The sequence below is a fragment of the Anas acuta genome, chromosome 18 (genome assembly GCF_963932015.1).
Source record: "Anas acuta chromosome 18, bAnaAcu1.1, whole genome shotgun sequence".
Taxonomy (NCBI): Eukaryota; Metazoa; Chordata; class Aves; order Anseriformes; family Anatidae; genus Anas; species Anas acuta.
Genome location: NC_088996.1, coordinates 10,065,879 through 10,091,414, shown reverse-complemented (window position 1 = coordinate 10,091,414; position 25,536 = coordinate 10,065,879). Strand labels below are relative to the sequence as shown.

General features: G+C 51.0%; 1 protein-coding gene across 2 annotated transcripts; it reads left to right on the top strand.

The window, feature by feature from the left end:
* Positions 1-2,416: 2,416 nt before the first annotated feature.
* On the top strand, positions 2,417-17,720 carry CACNG5 (calcium voltage-gated channel auxiliary subunit gamma 5). 2 transcript variants are annotated; one of them, XM_068655141.1, is made up of 7 exons: positions 2,417-2,553; positions 7,791-8,074; positions 13,714-14,030; positions 14,755-14,841; positions 15,020-15,160; positions 15,595-15,740; positions 16,111-17,720. In XM_068655141.1, the coding sequence occupies exons 3-7, from the start codon at positions 13,823-13,825 to the stop codon at positions 16,366-16,368; spliced, it is 840 nt and encodes a 279-aa protein (XP_068511242.1). In that variant the 5' UTR covers positions 2,417-2,553; positions 7,791-8,074; positions 13,714-13,822; the 3' UTR covers positions 16,369-17,720. The 2 variants fall into 2 exon arrangements, with proteins under 2 accessions (XP_068511242.1, XP_068511243.1); XM_068655142.1 differs by lacking the exon at positions 2,417-2,553 and adding an exon at positions 4,694-7,281.
* Positions 17,721-25,536: the final 7,816 nt, after the last annotated feature.

The window sequence follows — 25,536 nt, the reverse complement described above, 5'->3', positions numbered from 1 at the left end:
ACAGTGGTGAGGTTCAAGGGAATCTGCTCCAAAAATGCTGAGGTGGTACCATCTCACCACAGTGCTCAGTGGGTATTAAAGCAAACCAAGAAAAAGCAATAAAATAAAATAAAAAGACAATCCTGTTGCTGTAAGATTTGGCAAAGTCCTGCCCCAAAGTTTGGAGGATGCTGAGAGGACACAAGGTGCCAATCGCCCTGCCTGGGACTGCCAAGCCAAGCAGACAGCCAGCAGAAGAGATTTCCACCACAACCTCACCACTTTATGCAGTCAGCAAGGAGATGCTGTTAGAGGGAAGGAATTACAGAGGGCTGCTGGTGAGGTAGGAGATCTCAGCTGTGCTTCTGGGGCTGCACAGGGTGTTTGGGTGCCCTCCCACAGCCCTGGTGGGAACTGCTGGCGGTGTGAGCGCTGCATGAGATGAGCAGCAGTGGAAAATCCATCTGAGTGTTTTAGCCTAAATACGTTTGCATTGAAGCAGAGGGGGGGAAAAAAGAGACTGAGGCCCAAAATGTGTATTTCTAATTGATTATATGCATGGCTGCTGGGGACCTCTTACACTGTAATGGTTAATTATGTCACTGGCTGCATGCACTGCAGCCTCTATTGTATTCAAATAACCCTGCCCAGTGCCCAGGCAGCTAATATAGCAGATTGCCTTTCTGGAGAAAAATGGGATTGGTTTCATTTGCTTCTTTCTTTTGCGTTGCATTGTTTTCTTTATATCACTTTAAAAAAGAGAAAAGAAAAATTATGAACTTCAGCCAATTACTGCATTAAAATAATGTCCCTGACAGAACATGATGAACATCCAGGTCTAACCTGCTTCTTGCAGCTGTGTGATTTCCCTGGTAATTCCCTGCTGATCAGCTCCATCCCAGGGAGCCTCCTCCTGGGGAGCTGTGTGGGGACCTTCCCAGGAGGGCATCAACTCTTCTGCCCCCTTTTCCAGCACAGGACTGAGTGCCCTCTCTGTCCTTCCTGGCCATCCCCAATGGATTTACTGCCTTCAGTCCTCCTCAAATGCGAATGAAAGGTGTCTGAGAGGCATTTGCTGTATTAGGCTTCACCACATGGCTGGAAAAAATCAAAACTTACACACCTGCATCAGCTTTTGTTATTGCTGTAAATCAAAACAGAGCTCAACAAGCCAGAGCACACGGCTCCATTGACTTCAAACCAGCTATCTAGCCAACACCTCCTCCGCATCTCATATCTCACTTTATTCTGAATTATTCCATCAGGATATTTATGCTTCACTAGCTGAGGACGTGGCGGGCAGAGATGTGACACGCTGCAGCAAGAGTGCTGGGAACCAGGGAAGCGTGGTTGAGGTAAAAGCAATGTATGGGCAAAGCCATGCAGAAGCTGTGACCAAGTATTTATTAGAGACTGCATTTATTAGACTTGTAATTAATGAATTGCTTTTGTTATTTTCCTGCTGGGAGACCTCAGGGGTGCCTTCCCTTGGGGCCACACCATGGAGCTGCTGCCCTGCTCTGCTGCCACAGCCAGTACGGGCCAGAGGAGCTCCCCAAAGCCCTGTGCAAGAGGAGCTCCAGGGCCAAATTTGTCACTTGCCCCTAAGCCTCCTGTGCTGCAGTGGCTGCACACCCAGCAGCAATCACCTGCTGGTGCATGGCAGGGGGCACCTGCATGGCCTGTGACCCCCTTCTAGTCCTCCCTGCTGGGACTGAGGAAGTGTCCCATCGCTGGATACCCAGACAGAGCCATGTCCTTATTCCCAGCTCCGCCATTAATTTTCTGTATTCTGGCTGAATCACTCAGTCTGGCGAAGGTTTCCAGGGCCCGCAGCATCTGCCCCTTTGTCCCTCTCTCCTTTAGCCCTGGCTTTCTCCCTGCCCCGGCCTGAGTCCTGCCAAGTTGGCTTTCTCCAGCATGCTGGCTTTCTGCCCATCAATCCTCCCTGTTGTCTGCCATGTCCTCGGATGTGGCTTTGTGTGACACCGGTGGCAGCAGCCAGATTTCCCTTTCCCAGCTCCCAGACGAGTGTGTCCCAGGCAGCGCAGCCCTCCCCACACTGCTGGTCCCAGCCCAGGGGGTCCTGGGGTGCACAGAGGGGCAGAGGCAATGCTGGGTCCCCGATGGAGGGGCTGGGGACAGATGGGGAGGAGGGAGAAGGGATGGAGGGAAAGGAAAAGAAGGGGGAAGAAGGGATAGGGAAAAAAAAAAAAAAAAGGATGAGGGGGAAAAAATTACAGGCGGTGGGGTAAAAGGAAAGGGTGAAAGGGGATGGAGGTTTGAAGAAGGAGGGATAGAGGGGAGGGAGAAAAAGGAATAGAGGGGAGGGAGGGAGGTGGAAGGAAGGATGGAGAGCGGGAAGGAGGGATGGAGGGAGGGGGAATGGAGAAGGAGGGAGGGAAAGGAGGGAGGGATGGCTGGAGGAAGAGACGGAGGGAGGGAGGAGGGGAGGGAAAGGGGGCACGGAGGGAGGGAGGGAGGTGGGCTGGCCCCGCCGGCGCCATGTGATGCCCTCCCCTCCTCTCCCCGGGCTCTCCCGGCACGGCACGGCACGGAGCAGCCCCGGGGCCGGTGAGTGCCGGGGATGGGGGCACCGGGAGGGGGGAATGGGGGAACACGGGGGTGACTGGGGACACGGGGGGCATGGAGACACGGGGGGACCCTTTCCACGCCGCCCCTGGTGGGCACTGGGGCGCACAGCCCTGCGCCCTTCGCGGGGCTCCCCGCGTTGGGTGGGAAAGCCAAAAAGTTTAATGCCGAGCAGAAGGCTGGGGGGGGGCTGGGGGTGGGGATCGGGTACGGGCGGCAGGTTGTAGGGCATCGGTACCGTTATTTTCCCCATCCCCGTCGGGGTGGGAGCTGTCCCTCCGGAGCTCCCCGGGGGCTCAGACCCTGCTGCGGGGCTGTGCCGGGGGTCTTGGCACCCACAAGGTGCCCGCAGCCTCATGTGCCCTCCTGCCTGGCTCTGGCCCAGCAGCGATGGGACCTTTGGGTGGCACACGAGCCCCGTCTGAAAGCCCCACGGTGGACTTAGCACACCACAAACCCATAAACCCAGGCTCTTTACCCCAGTGCTGCTTCTCTTCCAGGCTGAGCAGGGACACGGGGATGCTGTGAGTATCCCTGGGCTTCACCCAAGACTTTTGGACATTGATCTGGGGGAAAGAAGTGTGTTTTTCACAGGGAAAATAAAATCCACTGGAAGTCGTGGGCTGCCAGTGGTTTCCAGTGCAGCAACCCCCTTGGAGAGGGCAGTGTGAATTCACGTGAGGCTACGTGACATAAATCTGACCTGGTTGTTAAGTGAAGTAAAGTAGAGGGGGAAAAAAATTGCTGGATCATGGGTTGCCATATGAACAAGCGAATGGGGATGTGAAGCCAGTCTTCACTTCTCCTCACACCACTTATTCATATCCAGCGAAAGGTGGTGACACATGAAATGTGATATTTCAGCCACCAGAGCAGTGAGCAGAGAGGGTTTCTGACACGCAGCTTGGCTGTTGATTAATTGCTTGGCATTTGGTGAAACTTCATCAGCCCCCGACGTGTGGCACTTTTGGGGTTGTGGCTTCCAGGCGTGATACAGCAGGAGGCTCCCTGGTGGTGTCCCAAGCCCAAAGGGTCTGACTTGTCCCCATCGCTGTCCTTCACACACCCCAGCCTCCTTGGGGCAGAGGGCACCAGGCTGGTAGGTGGCCTGCATGGTGCAGGCAAGCCTTGGGAAGGGCAGCGAGGGCATTGAGGTCACTGGAAGCAGCACAGCTCCAGCAAGGGCACTGGAAAGCAGAACTGGAGCTGAGTTCTGCACAGTAACAGCAGGTGCCGGTGGCGTGACCCCAGCAGGCAGCTTAGATAGGGGACCATCCCCCTGTCTCTATCTCATCTGCCCACCAATTTCATGTGATGCTGAATTTTAGGGGCGGTTTCCAAACCTTCATGAGCCACAGAAAAAGCCAAAGGGCCGGGGGTGGCTCCCAGCAGCCCGTCTCGCTGCCATCTCACCTTCCTCTCGTCCGACGTGCGGCGGTTCCCTGTGGCATCCAGGGACAGGGAAGGTTCTGCGTGCTTGCTTCTCCTGTTCTTTCTTGTATTTCTGTAGCTGCTGAATATATTCAGTGAGCTGAATGAATCCCCATCTGGCAGCATCTGTCCTGCAACATTTGCAGCTTCAGCTTCTGTTATGGAGAGGGAAGGGAATAGAAGATAAGAAAGGGAAATAATTCACAAGCCCACAGAGGCTTTAGCAGTATCGGCGAGCTGTGATCTGCGCAAGTGTACAGCTACAGAAAGCACCGGGATCTTTTTCATAAGCCAGCTGGAAAGATTTAAAGCCCTGGTTTCAGGGTGGCATTTTTTAAATAATTAGGTGATGGAGCCTAGGTCCTGGTTTCAAAAGTTACCTGTGAGTCTTAATCTTGCTGCAATTAAAGGAGGTTTGGGTTCCAGGTGTGTTCTGGGAACGCGATGTGGAATAAAGTCACATCAATTTTTACTGCTGCTCAGCCACAAGATTCTGACATTTACAGTAAAATATTTACTGGGAACATGGGATTTGTCCAAGAGCCAAGCTAATGCATTGTCAGGCTCAGAAAATGTGCTGTTACAGGTGAGTGAGGTTTGTAGCCGGTCCCTTTGGGGGATGGGACTTGCTGCTTTTCCTTTATTATAAAGATTTATCGCTGCTCACCGGTGAAAAATGTTGCTGGAGTGGTGCTCAGGGCCGCACTGAGGGGGCGTTGTGTGGGCAGATGGCAAGCAGTGACCCAGGATAACTCACAGGTGATCCATTTTCCCACTCTGTGCAGGGCCAGTGCTTCTGGGGAAATCCACATCCACGGGGACCAGTCAGCAAGGATCAGGGATGGCAGAGCTGGGAGCACGGCAGGTTGAGGCCTCCCACCTGGTGGCAATCAGGAAGTTGGGTGGAGAAGGGAGGGAGGTCTCTGAGCAGGTTCAGCTATTAAAGGCAGAGGGCAAACTCAAAATCAGCAGCAGAGGCTGGTGCTGTAATGTCAGGCCTAGGTGAGATGTTCCCACTGGTGTGCCAAGGATTAGGAGGAGATGAAGCTTCACCTAGTGGAGAATTAGAAAAGAGGGAAAAAGGAAAAAGGAAAAAAAAAAAAAAAAATCACCACCCATTGCTTACACACATGCAGATCAGAAGAGTTTTCCAGTGTTCCTGTTCCCAGGACAAAGTCACTCAGCAGGTGCTGTGTCCCATGCAAAAGCTTTGCCCTCAGCATTGCCAAAGTGCCCAACCTGAGCAGTGTCTTTGCTTTCGTTTCTTGCCGTCCTCGGCCCTGCTCTTATCCCTGGTTCCTGCTGCTGTGGCAGCTCAGCTGTGGTGGCTCTCGGGGGGACGTTCAGAGCAGCACTGACCTGATGTTTGGTAGAAAACGGTCCTCTCTCCCGGCTAAGTTGGGACACCCTGGAAGAAGCAAGGCAGCAAACCTGACCTAGGAAACTGGGTGACTTGGAAAGTTGCACTAAGTCGTCCTGATGCTGGAGCTGTTGCTTGGAAGCAGCTTTCTCTTTGGCAGTATGGAAACGGTGGGCTACAGGCAGGAAGCAAATCTGCACAAAACTGCCCTTTTTCCAAGTGAAGTGGGGATGGCTGAAGAGGAAAGCGACCTCCCTGGGTCACTGCCATGTGTGCCAACTGTCCTGCAGTAACCTGCAAAACACCCTTCAGACCGAATAGAGTGGAAAACATCAGATCGTGCAGAGGTGGAGGAGAGGTGCTGCAGGAACAAGTGGTGATGTTACGGAGGGAGCGTTCGGACAGGAGCAGGGTGCAGGTGAAGACCACCTCCATGCACTCAGACCAAGTTTCACCTGCTGGAGGTGCTGGCCATGGAGAGGTGACACCGAGCCTCTCCCCCAGCTGCTCCCACAGATGTCGTCCCCAGGCTGGGCTGGGCCCCCCCAGCCCTGCTCCTCCAGCCCCACTGCTGCTGCCTGGGTGCAGGCTGCTGTGTCCTGCGTGGTTTTCCCTATCCTCTCTGCTGGGTGTTCAGCTACAGACCAGCACTGGCAATGAATCTTTGCTAAAATCAGGGCATTGGAAAGCTTACCACCCCCAGATGTGGTGTAAATGATTATTATTTTCTTCATTATCACATAACCTCCTTATTAAACCCAACAAGCCACGCAAGGCAAAGACCTTCCCTGTGTGAAGACGGGACCAAACTTCTGCAGCAGCTCCGTGGCTGAACGTGAGGACTTGTACACCCAGACAACACTCCAGGCGTATCAGAAACTGGGTCCCGAATTCCTCAGTATTTGGTAACCGGGTTTAATGACAGCTGCTAACGGCCTTTCAGATGGTCATCAGAGGTGTGGATATTGCAGCCCTTCTCTTTCTTTATGGGATGTTTCGGAACTCGGAGGCTTTGTGGCAAAGCTGGGACAGGCAGGTCTCTGCAGCCAGCACGCACACAGCCTGCGCATCGCACCACTGCCTGCAGCCTTCCTCGCTCAGAGGTGAAAATGGTGCTTGGGGGATTCCTTGCTTTGTCTCACTTATCGTATGGAAAATATCCACAGGAGCCGTGCAGCCGTGGGCACTGCGGAGGAGAGCTGCATGTCGGGGAGCTCCCGCAGCTGCCTGTGCAGGTACCGGGATCGCCTCTCCCAGCACAGGCACGGGGGAGGCAGAAGATTTGCTCCTGATGCTATTTTTTCCTCCCAGCGCTGCTTAATTTAGCTCAGGCTGTCACACACTGCCATTAAGGGGAGAAAAAGGAAACGGGGGTGCTGGCCCCGCTCTGCTCAGCAGCGGCTGGAACCTGGGCTCGTACCTGGGGCTTGTCCTCAGATGTCCTGCAGCAGTAAAAGCTCACAGCCCAGGGAAGCTTCCTGCAGTCGTGTTCATAACTCATGGTGCCTGCAGGGTAGAGGGAAAACCTTACACTGGTACGTGCTCTCTGTCCATACCCACCTCAGTTTAAAACATGTATATCTTACAGAAAAGGTGCTCAAGATCTTTAGCTGCGTGACCTGCCTTGCTGCTGGAAGGACACAGAGACACTGAAAAGCTGTCATATGCAAGGAAGAGATTTCTTCTCCTCTTTTTAATACACAAGACTGTTGCAGGATTTCATACCATCCTAAATGACAAGTGGAAGTGCACACAAACCAACTGTTAGAGATCCAGTATTTCACCCTGGTCCCGCGGTGAGCTGGATGCCCGTGGCTGAGCCAGCTGCTCTGCCCCAGCGGCTGTGTATGCAGGAGATCACATTGCCATCATTTATCTGTGCTGCTGCCTTTCCTCAGGCTCCATCCGTGCCAGCCAAGGTGAGCTGAGGGGAGCACCAAGCTGAAGCCAGAAGAAGGTCACAGGATCATCAGGTTGCATCAATTGCAACCTGTGATTTATGGCATGCAGAAGTTAATGGGCAAGCACAGCTCCACATGACACTGCAGTGAGATTTCTGCTCATCTTATAGCAAAGTCCCCAGCTGATCTGCTTTGCAGCGCTAAATATCCCCCCTTTGTAGCTCTTTGTAGAGGATAGAAGCCAGTGGTTTGGGTCGTGTCCCCAACGGGGAGCACTGACACAGTGCAGTGGGTGACTAATGGGTGCCAGCTTTCATATGCAGGGGGTGGAAGGGTGTTGGGAAGGATCCAGTAAGGAAAGGTGTCAGTTATTGCTACTGATGGAAACTTTGAAAGTGTATATACACACCGTTTGTTCCTCAAGAACAGGAGTTGAGTGCATGGGCAATATTCCAAGCTCTGTGCTTCACCTCCTATTTCCCTCCTGAGAAACACATTTCATGTGCTGCTTTCCTACAAAACCACAGGGTCGGAGCTGCAAGACCTGCCTGCCATCTGCCTGTCCCCGTGTCCCAGCCTTGTGCCACCCTCATGTGAGTAAGTTCGGGGCAGAGAGCCTCTCCCGTGGCCCCAGACCTTCATCAAAGCCTCACTGTGTCCAGCTGCTCCCGAGCACCGCGCAGCCAAAGCACCGGCTGGGGCCCTCTCCTCGCTGCGAGCTCCCCTCCTGCTCTGCCAGCACCTGAGCTCGGAAGCAAACATCGCTGATTTTCCCCTTGTGACAACATTGCTTCAGCTGGTGTTAAAAGAGGTAAGAGCTGTAAAAAGCAGAGGAGAAATGAGGCACGCGGGAACTGCCGCTAGCAGGGAGGAGATGCTCGGTGGGAGGTTTTGGGGGGGGATATTTGTGGGTCCTGAAAGACTGAGTGAATGAGTGTGTGCAGACGGGCTGTGCTGGGGCCGGGGGGGCCATTCAGTCGATGGTTTTATTTGTTGGAAGTCGCTGGCATCATCCAAAGCCATTAGTGTGAATGAGCTGGAACAGAGCCAGCGCTTCAGCGAGCGTGGCGGCGCGGGCACGGCGGAGGCGGCCGTTTCGGGAAAGCATCTGGTTAGAGGTCTGGGGCTGGGAGGTAAATCTCAGCTGCTGCTCCTGTGACCTTGGGAATATCGTTTTATCTCCTTGTCTATGGTTCTCAACCCGAAGGTGGGCTCAGCTGCAAATTTGGTCCACACAGAAAGGGCAGTTAAAAGACATATCCTAAGTAACCCCATCATAAAATTTGTCACTGGTGACCATTAACAGTGTGTGGCAGCCGCAGATTTTAATCCTAATTGTTTTTCAGGTGTTCCTTGTGTCTAATGACAAGCAAAAACTCAATAGGATTATCAGTGGTGTGACTTAAGCTAGACTTTAACTCATAACCAGCCTTCCCCATTTATTTATTTCTTTTTTTAACAAACAAACAACTCTCTTAAGAGCCTGTGAGCCCAGCGTGCTTGATTGAGTCAATGCTTGTGTTTCTACCCCGCTGTAATGGCTATGCACCGTGCCGGGCTGGCAGCGCAGCACCACTGTTTGCAGCCAAGGGAAGCTTTCAAGTCCGGTATTGATTCTTTTGAAGTTTATGGCTGCTGGATGGAGCAGTTACTAGTGTTTGTTCACACTGCCGTGAGCTGGACTGCTTCATTTCTTAATATCGGGCTAAACCTCCTCCACATCTAGAAGATTTATTTCTGTACTTATTTTTTCCAATATGCGATTTCTTTCTCAGAAACCGAGCCGACACATTTCTTTGTGACACTAATGCAGCTCTGTAAAGCTGCCTTATGTATTTATGCCCTCCTTTACAATACGTGTCGTGAGATCTGTGCTGTGGCCGGGCTCACGCAGAGCACCAGCGTGGGGCCACATGCCCTGTGAGCTCAGTAGCCACCACTATGTGGTTACACCACCACCTTCCTACTGCATTAGGGTCACAGATGACCAGGTGAGGCTTTGGGGCATTTGCCCAGAGGGACCAGCATGGTGCTGGGCAGCCCAGGGGCTAGTGACCACCCATGTCTGACTGCCCCCATATTCACAGCTGTGAGCAGTGGGGTTTGAGCGAGCCCCTCTCCATGACCTATTTGTTCTTGCCCACGCCGTGGCCTGCACTGCGTCCTGAGGAGCAGATCGTGCTACTTGAAGGCCCTTTATTTTTAGCCAGCCCAGTTTTCTTGTCACAGCTTGGTGGGCGCTGCTCTTTTCAGTTCAGCTCTGCCGCAGCTCGCTCTCCTCTTGTGCCGTTCCCCGGCGCTCTTTGTACATCTCTCACGCACTCAGTGGGTTTCCTATCCCCTTTTCTCCAGGTTTCATTCCTCCTCCTTTGTGTTCTCCTCTCCCACCGCTCCAGATCCATGGCTTAACTCCGAGTTGCCTCTGCCTCTGGCTTGCAGCGGGGCTGTTAGGATCCCAGCACCCCGCTGCAAACCGAGCCTTCCCTCCGATAACCTGGGCTGTGCTTCCCTGCGCCGCAAATGTCAGGAAAATTAGAAATGGTGCTCTAACCTCCTGGAAATCAATAGCTGCCTGCTCGGCCTGGCTCAGCCCTGCTCTTTATCCCCTCACCCAGGTGAGGAGGGAGCGCTGTTACACTGAACTCACCAGCAGAGAGGTATTGATACGGCTCCTCCAGCCCAGGCAGCTCAACGGTGACATTTACTTTTCCCAGCCCCTCCACATAGCCCAGGGCAGCGACCTGTACTGAGTTGGATCAGTGAGGGCTGGGCTCAGAAATCAGGACGACATTTTCTACCTGTGACCACAGAGCAGGATTCAAAGTCGCTGTTGGACCTGGGTGGCTGCAAAGCCAACGCTCACTTTGGTTTCCGCAGGGCTCAGTCCCAGCAAGGGGCATGTGAGCTCCCCATCAGATGCTGTGGCTCCAAGACAAAAAGAAATTCATTATGAGGCCTGCAGGCTACACTGCAGGCTGCCTTTAACATTTCCTGGGCTACCACAAGCAGGCATAATGTGGTTGAAGGAGCAGGAACCGTTCTCAGGTCCTGCTTCTTGGACATCTTGGTGGTGATATTAATTTAAATTTAAAATACAGATACTGTTGGAAGCCGAACAGCATCACCTTTTCATCTGTATGGAGCATTGCACAAATTGTAAAGGTTACCAGGAACTAAATCCCTGCTGAAAACCAAGCCAGCTTCTCTTTTTGTCCTTGAAAAATCTTTCTCTTGGGGCCCAACTAATTCCAGCAATGCTGGACGGGGGGAAGCGCTGTGCTGGGGGCACCGTCCCTGCCTCCCCGGCCCCCTCTTCATCAGCCTTGATTTTATTTGCCAGCTCGGCAGTAATAAGTATTGCTCTCTAATGAACCCGTGATTACATGGAAATTGAAGTGTGAGAGTGAAAAGAAATGAGGCAATTGAGAGGCGTGATTCTGCTGCCTGAGCCCTCTTCCTGCTGCTAGCGTCACCCCAATGACCAATATAAATGATGCCAAACCAGTCTATTTCCTAATCCCTGCTGTTGGTAGATAGCAAAGGAGTCACGTATATATCTATTTCCCTCTGAATGGCTTTATTTGGACTTTCACATACTCCCTACTTTTATTTTTGGTGCCTTATTAACAACAACAACAACAAAATAAGTGCAGTAAGGACCTTTTTTTGATGATACATGAGCCAAGAATAGATTCCAGCTCCTTTTACCATTTTGGCATCGAAATGCCAAGAGGGATGAGGCATCCTGTAGTAAACACTGCTCGTTTTGATGTGGCAACGAGAAAATATGGTCACAAGTTAGGGAGGAGAACAGTTGAGCCAGAGGATCTGCGTTTTGCGTGGTCGTATTGTTGGACCTGTGCAGGGCTGGGAAAGGACACATTCCCATCCAGTAAAGCACTACAGTGGTGTCCTATCTACTGCAGCTTTATGGCAGCCCATTCCCTTGACAGTGAGGTTATTCTATTTGCTGCTGGACAATCAAGGTGCAGTGCTACCTTTGCAGGATGTGCTTCTCTGCACCAGAACTTCTTTTTCTTCCTTAGCTGCTGCCTACTTGTTTCTCAGGAAAAGGAAAGAAGAAAAAAAAAAAAAAAAAAAAAGAGAAGAAGGAAAAAAGCTCTGGGCTTCTCCTCAGTGCACCTTGTGCAGACAGCAGCGTGTGCCTGGCTTGAAAGGGACATTGTGGCAGGGACACGGAGCTGAAGGTAAATAGGACTAAAAAGGACCCTACGTCCCCACCACAGCACCTCTACCAGCCTGAGGGCTGTGCCCATCTGCTGCCGTGCCCAGCCTGTGGACAGAACACAAATACCCACAGTCACTGCTGGGAACACGTCCTGGATTTCTTGAGCTGAAGAAAACAAATAACAACATTAAAAATGAGCCTCTTTAGCAAAGGCAAAGGTGGAGAGCTTGCAGGAGCAGGAGCATTTGCTTGGGCTGTCTGTAAGTGACAGCATTCCCCTTCCCGTAGGTCGGTACCTTCTGGGAAGCAGCTCGGTGTGAACGTAGGAAGAGCCAAATCCTTGATTTCAGATGGGAGAGGACTGTCAGAGCGGCTGCAGCGCTTGAGGGTGCAAGTACATCTGCTTCCTACTGAGATGTACTTGTCTGCTTTGCCCTCGGTGCGGTATGTGATAATAAAAGCCTCTCTCCTTCCCTCTCGAGCTCTCCCAAGACTTTGCAAGCCTCCCAGCAGAACTCCCAGCTTTTCTCTCCCTGTCCCTGCCCAGCAAGGTGGAGGTGCAGGCAGGGCTGTGCGTAGGACCAGCTGCAGGGGTGTATGTGTATGGGGGCTACCCAGGGGTGTGTGCTGCAAGAGCTGAGCTCCCCAAAAGAGCCTGGCTTGCTGCTGCTCCGAAATAGCTGTCAGAGCACCGTCTGCTTCTGGGAGGGACCAATGGCAGAGCAGCATCTTCGGAGGCTTTCAAGTGTGAAAGTGCAAGCTGTGAGGATTTTTGGCATCTCTGCGAGTCACTGTAAGTATTGATACCTTTACAGCAGAGGTGCAAGAAAAATCCAGTCTGCTCACCCACCCAGGTGTGTCGGCGCAGCAAGCACTGCCATCTCGGCTCCTACCCTCTGGCTCCCACCCCTTTTGCCACAGCGACAGCAGCAGGACCTCCCTTCCAAGCCAGCCTCATCCCCAAAACAGCTCCATCCCCAGCACCTGCTGTGGCACTGAGCACAGGGTGTGCATGCAGACAGCAGCGAGTTATTCCTGCGTGGGCTCAAAACCTGGCACCTGGGGAGATGCACGACACAGCGTGCCCCAGCTCTGCTACTTAGCCATCATTATTTGGGAATGGCTGTTCAAGTGCTGTGTTTCCTCAGGAGGGCTCTGCCTTCCCTGCCACGCTGTCGGGTGCAGTGGGTGGAAGCTGTGCTCGGCTCCGGGTCTGTCCTCAGCCATCTCCCACTTGTTCCACAAAACTTCCCGCAGCAGAAACAAGGCCTGTGCCACTTTTAAAGGAATCTGCCCAAGGACAACGTGCCTTGTTGCTGCTGTGTTAAGTTTGGTGGCTTTGCTGTCCAGACAGACTTTTTTTCCTTATTGTCTGCAGCGCTGAACAACAAGATGTGCCTTAGAAAATAAATACAACCCACATTTATTTGTGTCATCGTTATAAAAGCAGTCAACAGTGCTATCTGCCTTGTTCCCCTCCCCAGAACACCATCTCACTCACGCATCCTTTCCTTCTTGCTCTTACTCCTTCAGTCTTTCATTAGTGTGTCTTTTCCCCTTGCATCCCTCATTATTAATTATACTTCTCTGCTGCACCCGAAATCCAATTTCTGGTGATGCTTTATCAGCCTGCAAGGCACTGTGAGAACTGCTAACTTCCACAAATTAGCAAAAATTAAAGAATTAAAAACTAGTGAAAATGAAAGAAAAAAGGAATATTCCACCCATAAGCAAAATAGGGAGTAAGGGAAGGTTTTCTGCTTCCTTTCTTCGTGCTTGCCCAGAGCCTGGCTGCAGCATCTTGCACCATTTCCCCATCTCCCCCTGAAGCACCAGCTCCACTTGTGCCTGTTCAGCCTGTGCCCAGCTGACACTGGCACTTGTGGCTTTTTATCCTAGAAGAGGAAAAATAGCAGTATTGTGGTGACCTGAGCTGTGCAGGAGCATGTGTCGGTCGGGCAGTGATCTTGATGATGTGTTAATGTGGTGCCCTCGAGCCCCAGCAGTTCCTGTGCCAAGGCACTCTGGCTTATGCTGCCCCTGTTGCAGGAGCTCTTGGACACTGAGGTTTGGCTAAACCCAGGGCGAGAAGAAGGGGCTGAGGTTGAGCAGCCACTGGCCTCAACACAACTGTTTCTGCCAGCCCCCGGCTCCACAAACCCACCAGCCTACGTGGGCAGGGCGCAGCCACGGGTGGGATGCGGTTCACTCATTCCCCATCCATCAGAGCCCCCTGTGATTTGTTTAATGGCTTATTTCAGCTCCACCTACATCAAGGGCAGAGGGCAAAGCTTTTGACACTTCTGTTCTCCCACGGAAGCGGCGGACGCCAGTGACCCCAGCCCCTCTCCCCTCGGCGTTGCCCCCTCCATGCTTTTGGGGATGAGTGCATGTGGCAGGAAGGCTCTGACCCTGCTCAGCAGCGTGTTCGCCGTCTGTGGCCTCGGCCTTCTGGGCATCTCCGTCAGCACCGACTATTGGCTCTACCTGGAGGAGGGCATCGTCCAGCCCCAGAACCAGACGGCCGAAATCAAGCTGTCACTGCATGCAGGGCTCTGGAGGGTCTGCTTCCTGGCAGGTATGGCTTCCTGACCCAAAATGTCCCCTGCTGGGGCAGCACTTGCTGCTTGTCATGGGGAAGGGCTGGGGGAAGCTGGCTTTGGAGAGGTTTGTGCCTGTTTTACTTCCAAAATCAGACACAGCCCCTGCAAGTGCTGCAGTCACCCCATGGCTGGCTGGAGCAGCCAGATGGATAAATCTGCTGTTCGCTGCATGCAGGCACTGGGATGATTTGTTGCTGCAGTGCAGGACCCTGCTGCCCATGAGGCAGCAGCCCTGCAACCCCTCTCTCCCTCCATCCATCCCAGAATCTGGGCAGCTGCTCAAATCTCTTCTTTGTCCCTGTGACATTGGGATTCAGGTCAGATGAAACGTCTCCTCCACTCGTGCTGATTTTGATGAAGCGGTTTGGCTGAGGGGACGGAGCTGGACAAAATGCAGTGAATTGGAGTTTCATGCTGACAGATCCAAAATGTCATGGGGTTGCAGCCGCTGCTTTGGGAAGCTGGGAGGAGATGAACAAATTCATCCCAAGCTTACTGGACAGGGCAGTGTGAGAGGAAAGATTTTATTCACCATGCTGTTCAGTGTGCCATACGAACATCCGAGATGGAAGCAGCACTAAACAGTGAGATTATGTTCTTGCATGCACTGAATTAATCTTGAAGTCACTCCCTCCCCATGTCCCCCCCAAAAAACAAGCAGATACGCAGACTGCAGGCCTGACTCTGTCTCTGCTGCAGGTGAGGAGCGTGGCCGGTGCTTCACTATAGAATACGTGATGCCCATGAACATCCAGCTGACATCCGAATCCACAGTCAATGTCCTGAGTAAGTGATTCTGTGTGGTCTTTGTGTCCTGTAAGGCATTGAAGGGCTGTTATCTCCCAGTAAATCCCTTTGTGCCATTGCTGAACACGCTCCATCCACCCACCCACGCACCCCCATCAACCTGGCAGCAAGGCAGGACCCTGGGGCCCTGACCTGTCCTCTGCTCCTCTCCCACCAGAGATGATCCGCTCTGCTACCCCCTTCCCTCTGGTCAGCCTCTTCTTCATGTTCATCGGCTTCATCCTGAGCAACATCGGCCACGTCCGCCCACACCGGACCATCCTCGCCTTCGTGTCAGGGATATTCTTCATCCTGTCGGGTGAGTAGTGCTGAGCAAAGTGCTCCTCGGAAAACCCTTGGGCATGGAGGATGCTCTCTGGCTTGTGGCGAGGTGGTCACAGAAACTTCAAACTCCTCAGCCGGGATGTTTCTTCACGAGCCAAGAGGGTGTTTTATTTATGTGATCATGCGAGTGTTAAACAAATAGCTGTGACAGCCGAGCTCTGAAGCCAGCTCCTGGCTGTGCACAGGGAGCGTGGGAGGACACGCTCAAGCACGTAACGCTCTGACTGACATGGGAGAAGTGCCCTGGGTGAGCTCTGTGGGAAAGCAGCCTCCTTCCCTGGTTATTTCAAGCCCCCCTTCCACAGTTTTACATTTTCACCTGCCACTCTGCTCCTAAAGGCAGCTGCTGCTTCACCACCTTCATCCCTGAAGTGTTTCTCACTGCCTTTCTCCTTGCTTTCTCCCCAGGTCTGTCCCTGGTGGTGGGGCTGGTCCTCTACATATCCAGCATTAACGACGAGATGCTCAACAGGACCAAGGACTCAGAAACATTCTTCAATTACAAATACGGCTGGTCTTTTGCATTCTCTGCCATCTCCTTCCTTCTCACGGAGGTACCGGTGGCTCTGGGACATCCCTGTAATGAGCTTTGTCTGTTTTAGATTTAGAGCTTAGTGATATGGTTTAGTGGAGGACTTGTTAGTGTTAGGTCAGAGGTTGGACTAGGTGATCTTGAGGTCTCTTCCAACCTCGATCATTCTGTGATTCTGTACATATAATGGGGCACATGCCTGGAGCAGTGAGGGGACGGCTGATCATGATTTGATGCGGTATGTGAAAGGAGAGGAGCAGGAGATGGGCTTGGGCCTCCACGTTTACTGTAGGGCCCCGTGGCACAGAGCAGGGGAGCAACTTTCCTCGTGAGCACTTGCAAGCCATCAGCAGGGCAAAGAGAGCCATCTGTTTTTCTTCTCTCCCCCCCAGAGCGCCGGGGTGATGTCTGTGTACCTGTTCATGAAGCGATACACCGCCGAGGACATTTACCGGCCTCACCCTGGCTTCTACCGGCCCCGCCTGAGCAACTGCTCCGACTACTCGGGGCAGTTCTTGCACCCGGATGCATGGGCACGGGGTCGCAGCCCGTCGGACATCTCCAGCGAGGCTTCTCTGCAGATGAACAGCAGCTACCCAGCTCTGCTCAAGTGCCCCGACTACGACCAGATGTCCTCGTCCCCGTGCTGAGCGTCGCCTCCCCTGTGCCTCCCCAGGCCCACCAGCCGATGGTCACTGTCCTGACTCCACTCGTCATTTTTAGGCCTCTCTTTCAGGGCAATTCTCTATTTATAGGAGTGTAAATATAACCATAGAGATTGGTTATATAACCAACGATGTAACCTAGGGAATTGGGATATTTTCTTTTCTTTGTTGGTCTCTTTTTTTTTTTATTATTTATTCTTCCCTACATAACTGAAATGTCTCCAAAGCCCTCTTCTTCCAGCACTTCCCACTGAGCAAACAGCAGTTCTGCCTGAGGGACAAATCCAGGGCTGGACTCCAGCGCAGAAAAAAAAAGAATATAAAGTAGAACTAGGAAAAAAACAAGTGTATTTTTTTGGTTTAGGTAGGCTGCAAAAGTTTGTGCATTTGGCTTTCATTTAATTGTAGATTCACTGGCCTCAGCACCAGCAGGCCTAAAAGATCTGTGTAAATTTCCAAGACATAGTCATCACTAGAAAAATAAGAATTTTGTCTTGATTCGATGTTTACTGGTCGATACCTCTCGTTGCTGGATATCACTTTTAACCAGGCTGCAATGGGAAATAGCCATCTTTCTCGACTATACCTCAGCAGGCTCAGATCCAAGCAGGTTGGGTTTTCTCAGTGGCCATTTGCAAAGTGTCACTTCCCCATCCCATGCGGGACCAGAGGCACTGCAGCCAGGGGTGCCCGTGCTACTGGGGTGGCTCAGGCACCCACATCTCCTCCACCATCCCATTGATGAGGTCTGAAGAGTGACTGGGAGGATTTCAGTGCAGGGTTGAGTGGAAAACTACCTAAAACCTTCCCATAGGAAACATTAGGCACAGGATTTAGGAAAAATCATAGCCATTTGAGCAAGGCCCTGCAAGTTATTTCAGTGAAAGGCAAGACTCCAAACTGGTGTGAAGTGACACAGCTGAAATTAATGGCACTAGTCCACAATAGCAAAGTAGTTAGTCTATGTCTTACTTTTGCAGGAAAAAAATGCAATTTTAGCTGCTTTTTTTGTGTGTATGTGTGTGCGTATGGAACTTATTTTGAGGTTTAAGTTTTAAGCTGTCATATGATGCACTTTGGTCCTAGAAGACTGACCGCTGCCAGGCTGAGAGCATCCATCAGACAGGGCAGGGGACAACAGCGTGGCGCTCCCTCGCGTGCTCTGTGCCAGCTGCAAGCTCATCGCCTCGCAGAAGGAGCTTCCTCCAACCTTGAGTTCTGGTCTTGTTATTTTGAGCCTTTCTGAACATTTCCGTTGTGCAAAACAAAACCCTCTGGGGATTCTTGGTATATTTGAGCTGGTTTTGTCTTACTGTAATTAAAACAAATAGAATATACGCACGCATTTTTGACCTCATTTGTAGCATACTGTTTAATGAATATTTGCATTGCTTTATTATTAGTTGTTATTCACATGAACTACTCCAAAGTTGGATCCAAGTCTTGAGCAGCAGCCGCTATCTGCATTGATGCTGACACCTGTCCTGTGGACCTCGCTGTAAGAGTATATCCAGCCAGACCTCGAACGTGACAATGTGTTCTCCAGTGCCTTCAGATAAGCAAGTAAAGTCATCTAGCATCTTCTACTCCTGATTTGCTAAGTTATAAAACCAGGGCAGTTTTCTGTGAATACAGTTACGCTTATCCCTATTCTTTGTACTTCCCCCACGTGTCTGTGTCCTCGTACTAAAACCATGAGCGTGCTGTGAGGGATTAGCTGCCAGGAAGGGCCAAGCGTGCCCCATGCTTCTGGTGCAGTCCCACTGCCAGTAGGAAGGATGGTTTCAGTCTAGTTTGTTTGCTGGGCTTGGTGTTACGGCTTGACAGTGCCTCAAAGGTTTCTGCCTTTGCATATTCCTTTTGATGGGTCCCTTATATTTCATCTCATCTTGGAAGGGAGACCTTTGGCACTGCACAGATGCAGAATTACATCGCTGCTGCCCAGGGGCACGTGGGCTGTCCCAGCTGGCTGCCTCCCCATGTGGGCACGCTGCTCAGCGTGGTTAATCCTGCCCAGCATCCTGGGACATCCCTGTCCCGCTGTGGAGCTTTCCTTTGTAGTGATTAAATACAGAATTACTCACTTTAAAGCATCTGCCTACACAAACAGAAGGCATGGAAGAACCTCACGTGTTCCTTGAGGCCCTAGAGGGTTTAGCAGAGCCTAGGAGTGAATTAGAAAAGTAATTATTTTAATTCGCTGAGGAGGTTGTCATCATCTGGCTCCATTTGTGAGCCTGGGAGTTCACACATTTACCTGGTGAGCATGAGCCCTTCATAAGCACAGGACTGTGGTCAGAAATTTGTCAAAAGAAGTGGTTGTTTACTCAGCAAATGCTGTGTTTGGATAGGAAACCTTGATCCTTGATCCTTGGGGTGGGTGTTGCTGCCCACATGCTGGTCAATGCCATCTCAGGGAACATGAACAAGGCATGGCTGGTGGGGCAAGTGAGCCACAGAACCTGTGGCTGGTGTGCTCCAGGGCAATAAGTGCCAAAATATAACATGAGTACCCAGGGGAGATGCCTATTCATCATTTGACCACCTCACTTTACCTTAATCTCTGTTATGCCACATCCTCAAATAATTCCACTTGCCTTGGTCTCTCTCCCACCCTAATTTCTGTGCCAGCCTCACACTGTCCTGTGTCTGTCTCTTGAACTGCAGTAAGTGAAAAGCAAAGGTTGGGGATAAGCTAGCGCTTAAATTAGAGGTTTAACACCTACAGGACTGGGGTGCTTAAGCTCACACCTCCGCTGCTGTACCCCAGCAGGATGAGCCAAACTGCTCACAGGGATGCAGGAAGGTAATTGCTCTTGTGATGTTTCGTAGAGAACTGTCTGCACTCTTTGAAGAAAAAAATCTCATGTTTTGCACGAACAACATGGGTATCAGACCCTTTGTGCACATAGCCGTGGGTATTTGAACCATAAGATTACAGCAAATTACTGGGATTAAAGGCTAAAAAAACTCCAGTGCTGCCTGATCCGCACCCAGCTCACTGTGTTCCCTGCCCCTGCTGAACTCTGCAGCTTCCCCATGGAATCAGAATCCCAGGATTACATGTTTCTGGCCAGTATCTCCTGGGCAGTGGAAGCTCCCCTCTCCCAGCACACAGGCTTTGCTCCTGCCCCTTGCCACCAAGGTGTCCCTACACCCCAGGTGTAATGGGGCTCGGCAGTGAGCAGCTCAGGCAGCTGTTAGCAGAGGCCTAAAAAAACTCATTGATTTGTGGGGAGAGGATACAAGAGGTTCACTAGAGACCAGTTGTGAGCAATAATTAAGCAGCTGGGAATAACGAGGCTGTGCTGGGGCGTGCTCTGCTTCATTTGCTGCTCTAGCAGCTTATAGCTCCAGAGCTCCTTTTTGTGCAGTGGAAGAAGTGTCTACATGTATGTAGATATATAAAGATGTGGCTGAAATGCCCTCCGGTGCTGTTCTCTTGCACCTGCATGTGCCAGTGGACATGGAGAGCCACTGGGGAGGTTAAGGTAAGGCAGGAACTCCAAACCTGCAGGAGTGCAGACCAGGCACCCTGCTGGGCTGGCTGCTTGTGAAGCTGTTGCTATGGGGTGGGGAGGTTTGGGCAAGTTTTGGAGCAGCCCAGCCCTGCTCTGATGCATGAAGTCGTTGCTGTAGCAAGCCCAGGGAGAGTGAACTCCAGCCAAACTTGCTGCTCTCTCCACAGAAGCAGGGCTGGGGACCTGAGCCCTTACATCCACATTGACCAGCCCTGAAAGGACTGTGCTGGGGTGGGTTTCAGCCAAGCTTCACTGTGGCAGGGTGAGGAGCTGGCCTGGGAACACTGTGTGCAGGTTGGAGGCTTCCAGTGGAGAAAGCCCTGCTTGTGAGCCCTTGTTCTTCTGCCTTATAAATGCTATTTGTCAGCATTGTGTATGCATTTTCCCAAACATGAGTTAGCCCCATGGGCTATTCAAGGTATGCTAAGAAATTAAATAGCCTTGTTCCTCCCTGCTGTTAGCTTGTTAATGATGCAGAACTGATGTGTGTGTGGTGGGAGCGCTGTGTGAGCAGACAAACAGCCACCCAGGTCAATAGCCCTCCACTAATAAGGGAAGAAGAAGTAATTGAGAGTATTTGTTTTTCCTTTCTTCTGTCCTTATGGGATGTATTTATTTCAGAATAAAAATAAATAAATAAAATGAGATAGGAGTCTGACATCATGCCTGACTAGAAGCAGCAGCATTTTCCTCCCCACTTTCACAGTTTCAGGGCCTCCTGCTGGGCTCTTCCATACCCCTCTGCAGCATCGCTTGCTGCACGTGATAAAGTTGTGAGATGTGGGGTGGAGAGGAGGGTGTCCCCAGCACCCTGAGTGCCCAGCAGTGCCACTTGTGCCCCGCTGTGGTCAGGGTGCTCTGCTGACCTCTCCCTCTGCACCGCAGGTCTTTTGTCTGTCACTATTGTGTGGCTATCAAACTGCACCCTGTTCCCATGGATACAGTACCTTATAGAAAGGGAAGATCTGCCTCTTTGCTTTCTTTTTGTGTAAGGTTTTATATACCTGACATTTTGGATCATGAGGACCTCAGTGGGCAGCAGTCATAATGGGCAGGCGATCACGCTGCATGTCTTTGGTTGTAAACCGGGATGCAACAATTTTAAAGGACTGGAGAGTTTGCTCCTGATGGTGTGGGATTGCTCATCACCCAGCCCTTCCCTGGGGCTGCAGGTGTGTGCCAGACCTGCAGGTCATGTTGATTTGGGGCAGGGTCCTCTGATAACCATGTCCCCAGCTCATTTTGGGTGGCACGAGGAAGATTTGCGGCAGGGTCCTCTGATAACCATGTCCCCAGCTCATTTTGGGTGGCACGAGGAAGAACCTTTAGGCAGTCAGCTGTATTGGATTGTGCCACAAAGGTGAACCCAGAGCAAACATGAAGAGGTCGTGATGCTGTCTGCATCCCTGACCTGGTTGCCAATGCTAGTGCAGGTCAGAGCAGCTCTGGTCGTGTGCCGACCTCCTCCCTTTCTCTTGTTTTCACACCACTTCATCCTTGAGCCTCTGGCCAATTCACTTTGTAGGGGGGAAAATGAATTTATTATTATCTACAGATTATTTGCAGCAGTATTTCAACCAAAAGATTAGCCCCACTTGGCTGTATTGCAGACTCCAGTCCCGAGGGCTGTACTTGATAAATATCTTGGCTCTACCAGGATGCTTTCAAGCCCTGGGCAATCTGTACCACAGTGCTCTGCAGGCTCTGTCCAGCATTTTTATTTGAACTATCTCAGAAATCCCTAAACCTCACCCCTCTCTCCACTTCCACTGAAAGGTGGATTATTCCCATGCAAGTTGTGATTTATATGCCTTGAAAATACACAATGCCAGCATTCTGGTTTATTCCCCAATAAGCCATCATTTTTGACATCGGCTCCCAATAAATCTTCTGGCTGTGATGAGATGCAGCTGCTTTTAATCTTTAATGTTCAGGCAGAATGCATTCTTTTTTTTCTGAAAGGAAAACCACGTGTGAGGGTGCAGAGGAGGTGCTGGGTGGCTCCTGCAGCTGCGTAAGCTCAGGTTGCTGTAGCTCAGGCTGCTCACAGGGCTGCACAAGCCAGCCTATTTGCTCAAGCCAGGCTTGCTTGGTTTCTGTTTAAATTGCTCGTTTTGGAGCAAAGTCCACATTGCCTTAACTAGTACCAGTGACCATCAAGCACCTGTAAATCTGCAAATCACAGAATATCCTGAGTTGGAAGGGACCTACAAGGATCAATGAGTCCAACGCCTGGCTCCACACAGGACCACCCAAAAATCAGACCATGTGTCTGAGAGCGTTGTCCAAATGTTTCTTGAACTCTGACAGGCTCGGTGCTTCGACCACATCCCTGGGGAGCCTGTCCCAGTGCCCAGCCACCCTCTGGGTGCAGAACCTTTCCCTAACCCCCAGCCTGACCCTCCCCTGTCCCAGCTCCATGCCATTCCCTTGGGTCCTGTCACTGTACCCAGAAAGCAGAGCTCAGCGCCTGCCCCTCCGCTCCCTGTGAGGGAGCTGCAGGCCGCCATGAGGCCTCCCCTCGGCCTGCTCTGCTCTGGGCTGAACAAACCAAAGGACCTCAGTTACTCCTCACGTCTTCTACTCTAGACCCTTCACCTTTTTTGTAGCCCTGCTTTGGACACTCTCCAGTAGTTTTAAGTTCTTCTTATACTGTGGTGCCCCAAACTGCACACAGTCCTCGAGGTGAGGCTGCGTGTGAGGTTCAGCGCTCTGCTGCTAACCAACAAAGTGTGCAGGCACACGCTGATGTCCCGTGGGATGTGGATCATGGCCAGAGCCAAGCAAAAGCAAAGCACTCTGCTAAGCACGTGTGTGTTGGCAAGCACCTGGCTCTGGGCTGCTGCGAGAGAGGAAATGGAAGGCACAGAGAGGGTGTTAGAGGGAAATGCCCTCTCATTTCTGATTTTGCTGCAGTGATAATGTCTTCAATAGGGTGTTTGTTCACAAAAATACAACCCCGAGGTCCTCATGTCCACCTGGCATCCTCACACGTGCCAGCTTCCCACTGCAACTTCAGGGGGAAAGTCTGTGAAGAAAGCAGAAAGGTGTTATTTAATTAATGAGAGTTAATTTGATTAAGTACCAAAATGTCATTCTGCTTATCTGGAGATAAGCTGGCTGGTTTTACCTCTGGGGGAGAAATGGGATGTTTCCAAAGCAAGGGGGAGCTATTTGTGTTGTGTATGAGCAAGGAGCAGCCGTGTCTGGACTCTCAGCGTGCTGCCATCCCAGCACAGGTTGTCAGTAGTGCTCCCATTGTGCCAGCTCTTGCAGGAGGAAAGGTGTGTGAGCAGACTGTGACCCTTCCCTGTGAGTTTGTCCCACTTGGGACAGGTGGCAAGGGACAAATGCAGGAATTATGTGGGCTTGGAGGCCAGTGACAGAGGCCAGAGCAGGGACCGGTGACCTCCTCCTCCCCAGGAGCCATCCACAGGCCCCCAGGGACATTGAAATAACACGGCTTTGAAAACTGCTTTGCCTCAGTGCTGGACAAGTTCAAATACCTGAGTGCAGTCTTCTATTTAGCCTTAAAAAGCAAATGGCAGTTTCTGTTTTCGCAGGAATTACAGGGTCTGTTTTTTGACAGAGCATCCCCAGTTCCTGCGGTGCTAAATGAATTTCAGAGTGACCTGCGCTTGTCCAGGACAATATAAATATATATTATTTAGTATTATTATTTATAATTTAGGTAACCAGAGAGGATCTTACTAGCAGTGCAGAGCATGTACATGAAAACCCCTTCTCCCCACCCACATCAAATAATTTATCCCTGTATAAATTATATGCTGTCAAAACTGCTCTACTGATCCAAAGGTTACAGGCTGCATCATGGAAATGGAGCAGCTCGCAGTCATCTCAATCAAAACGTGATCACTTCCAGAAGAAAGCAGTCTGACGGTTGTGGATTTCCTATTGATCTGCTTCGGCATCTGTCTGACAGAGAACAGTTGAAATAAATGCAATAAAAATAAAACCTTCAGTTGTTTTATCATTCCGTATAAAAGTAGGTCATATCCCCAACTGAGCTGTATTTTATTCATGTAAATGCGTTGCTGCAATTAAAAATGCAGCAGAAACTCTGTTCATGTCAGCAGGGATGAGCCTGGTAGAACTGGGTGAGGGCTGATTCCTGGGCCACCATGGTGCAAAGCTTCATTGCCAGCCAGACAAGATCACTGTCCCATCTGCCGTGGACATGGGGCCCCAGAGCACCCTACAAAAGCTTCTCTTTGGGGTTTTGTGGCTGTCTTCTGTGCCCAGAGCCTCCAACAGCACCGGTCTGCCACGGCCCCTCCGGATTGAGCTCTGCACAGGAAAATTTATGGCTGCTATTTTAAGGAGTTGTTTAATAACGTTAAACCCATGACAGCCTGAGATTATAACACTGCCACCTCCACACTCCTGGAGGCTTTTTCTTCCCCTTACTCTCTCCCCCCCCCCCCCCCAACAATTCTTACATATTTGCATTTTTCCAAGCATGTGTTAATAATTGTCATCTCAAAAGCAGCCAGGAATCACTTTGTATGAGGAGCGAAGATGGAGCGTTGAAGTACAGCAACAAAGGGATTAGTCCCTCTCCTTGTGTGTTACAAGGGAGTGAGTGCTCAGGAGCAACATCCACACTTTAATTTGGCCCAGGAAAATATGTGGGGGCGAATCCAAGCTGTTTCCCATGGGAGACTGTACCAGGAGGTGACTGCCACATGCAAGGGATGCTACGGGGCAAGAGGGGAAAACACCCCTCCACAGCAAACCATGTCTGGGCTCTCTGTTTGCCCATTTATAAAAAGAAGAAATATTCCTCATAGGCATGCTGGTACATTGGGAACTTTGGATGAAACGTGCTTCCTGTAGTATGCATACAAATAATAATATTTTGCTGGAGGTTTCATATTTTGCTTGCCCTGCATGGTGATTAGCACTGAGCAAGACACTCCCTTCCCATGTTACTGGTGCAAAAGAAATTGAAGCTGCTTATAGAAAGTGCTGTAAGGGCCATCCAGGGGACCTGAACCCCCAGGAAAACGAGGAGCCTGAAACAGAGACAAAGGGAAAAAAATAGCTACAAAGAATTGTGCTTTTACTATATCTTCTTATTTTTCTGGTGCTTTATTTGTGATGTGAGGAAAAAAAAAAAATAAAAGGGTTATTTAGCTCCAGGTGGACTGTGTTAGAGAAGGACCATGGGACGGTGATGCCCTGAAGTCCCCAAAAAAGGCTGTGTGAGGGGGCTCAGGCAGATTAAATACAATGTGAAGTTCTGTGCAAACAGATCTACCAGCCCATCCCGTTTGTTTTAAGATGTCAAGAAATATGCTTGAGAATAAATTAGGTATAATTTTGCTTGGAGTAATAATTAAGACTTGGAATGGCTGGGGCCTGTTTAGGCAATTCAATTAAAAGACTGGCACATAAATGATGTGGACCTTTGTCTTTTCCTGGTCAAGGCTGTGAGACCTTCAGACTGGGACGTTCAAAGGTGAGGCCATTAATTGAACTCCAACTTCCATCATTGGGGGAGTCCATGGGAAAGAAGCAAGGGTAATTCCAGTGGATCAGGGGGATTTAGAAGCCCTCAGGAAGCTTGGTCTCTGTTTCTTACTCCCTTAGAGAGGGGAGTTAACATTTT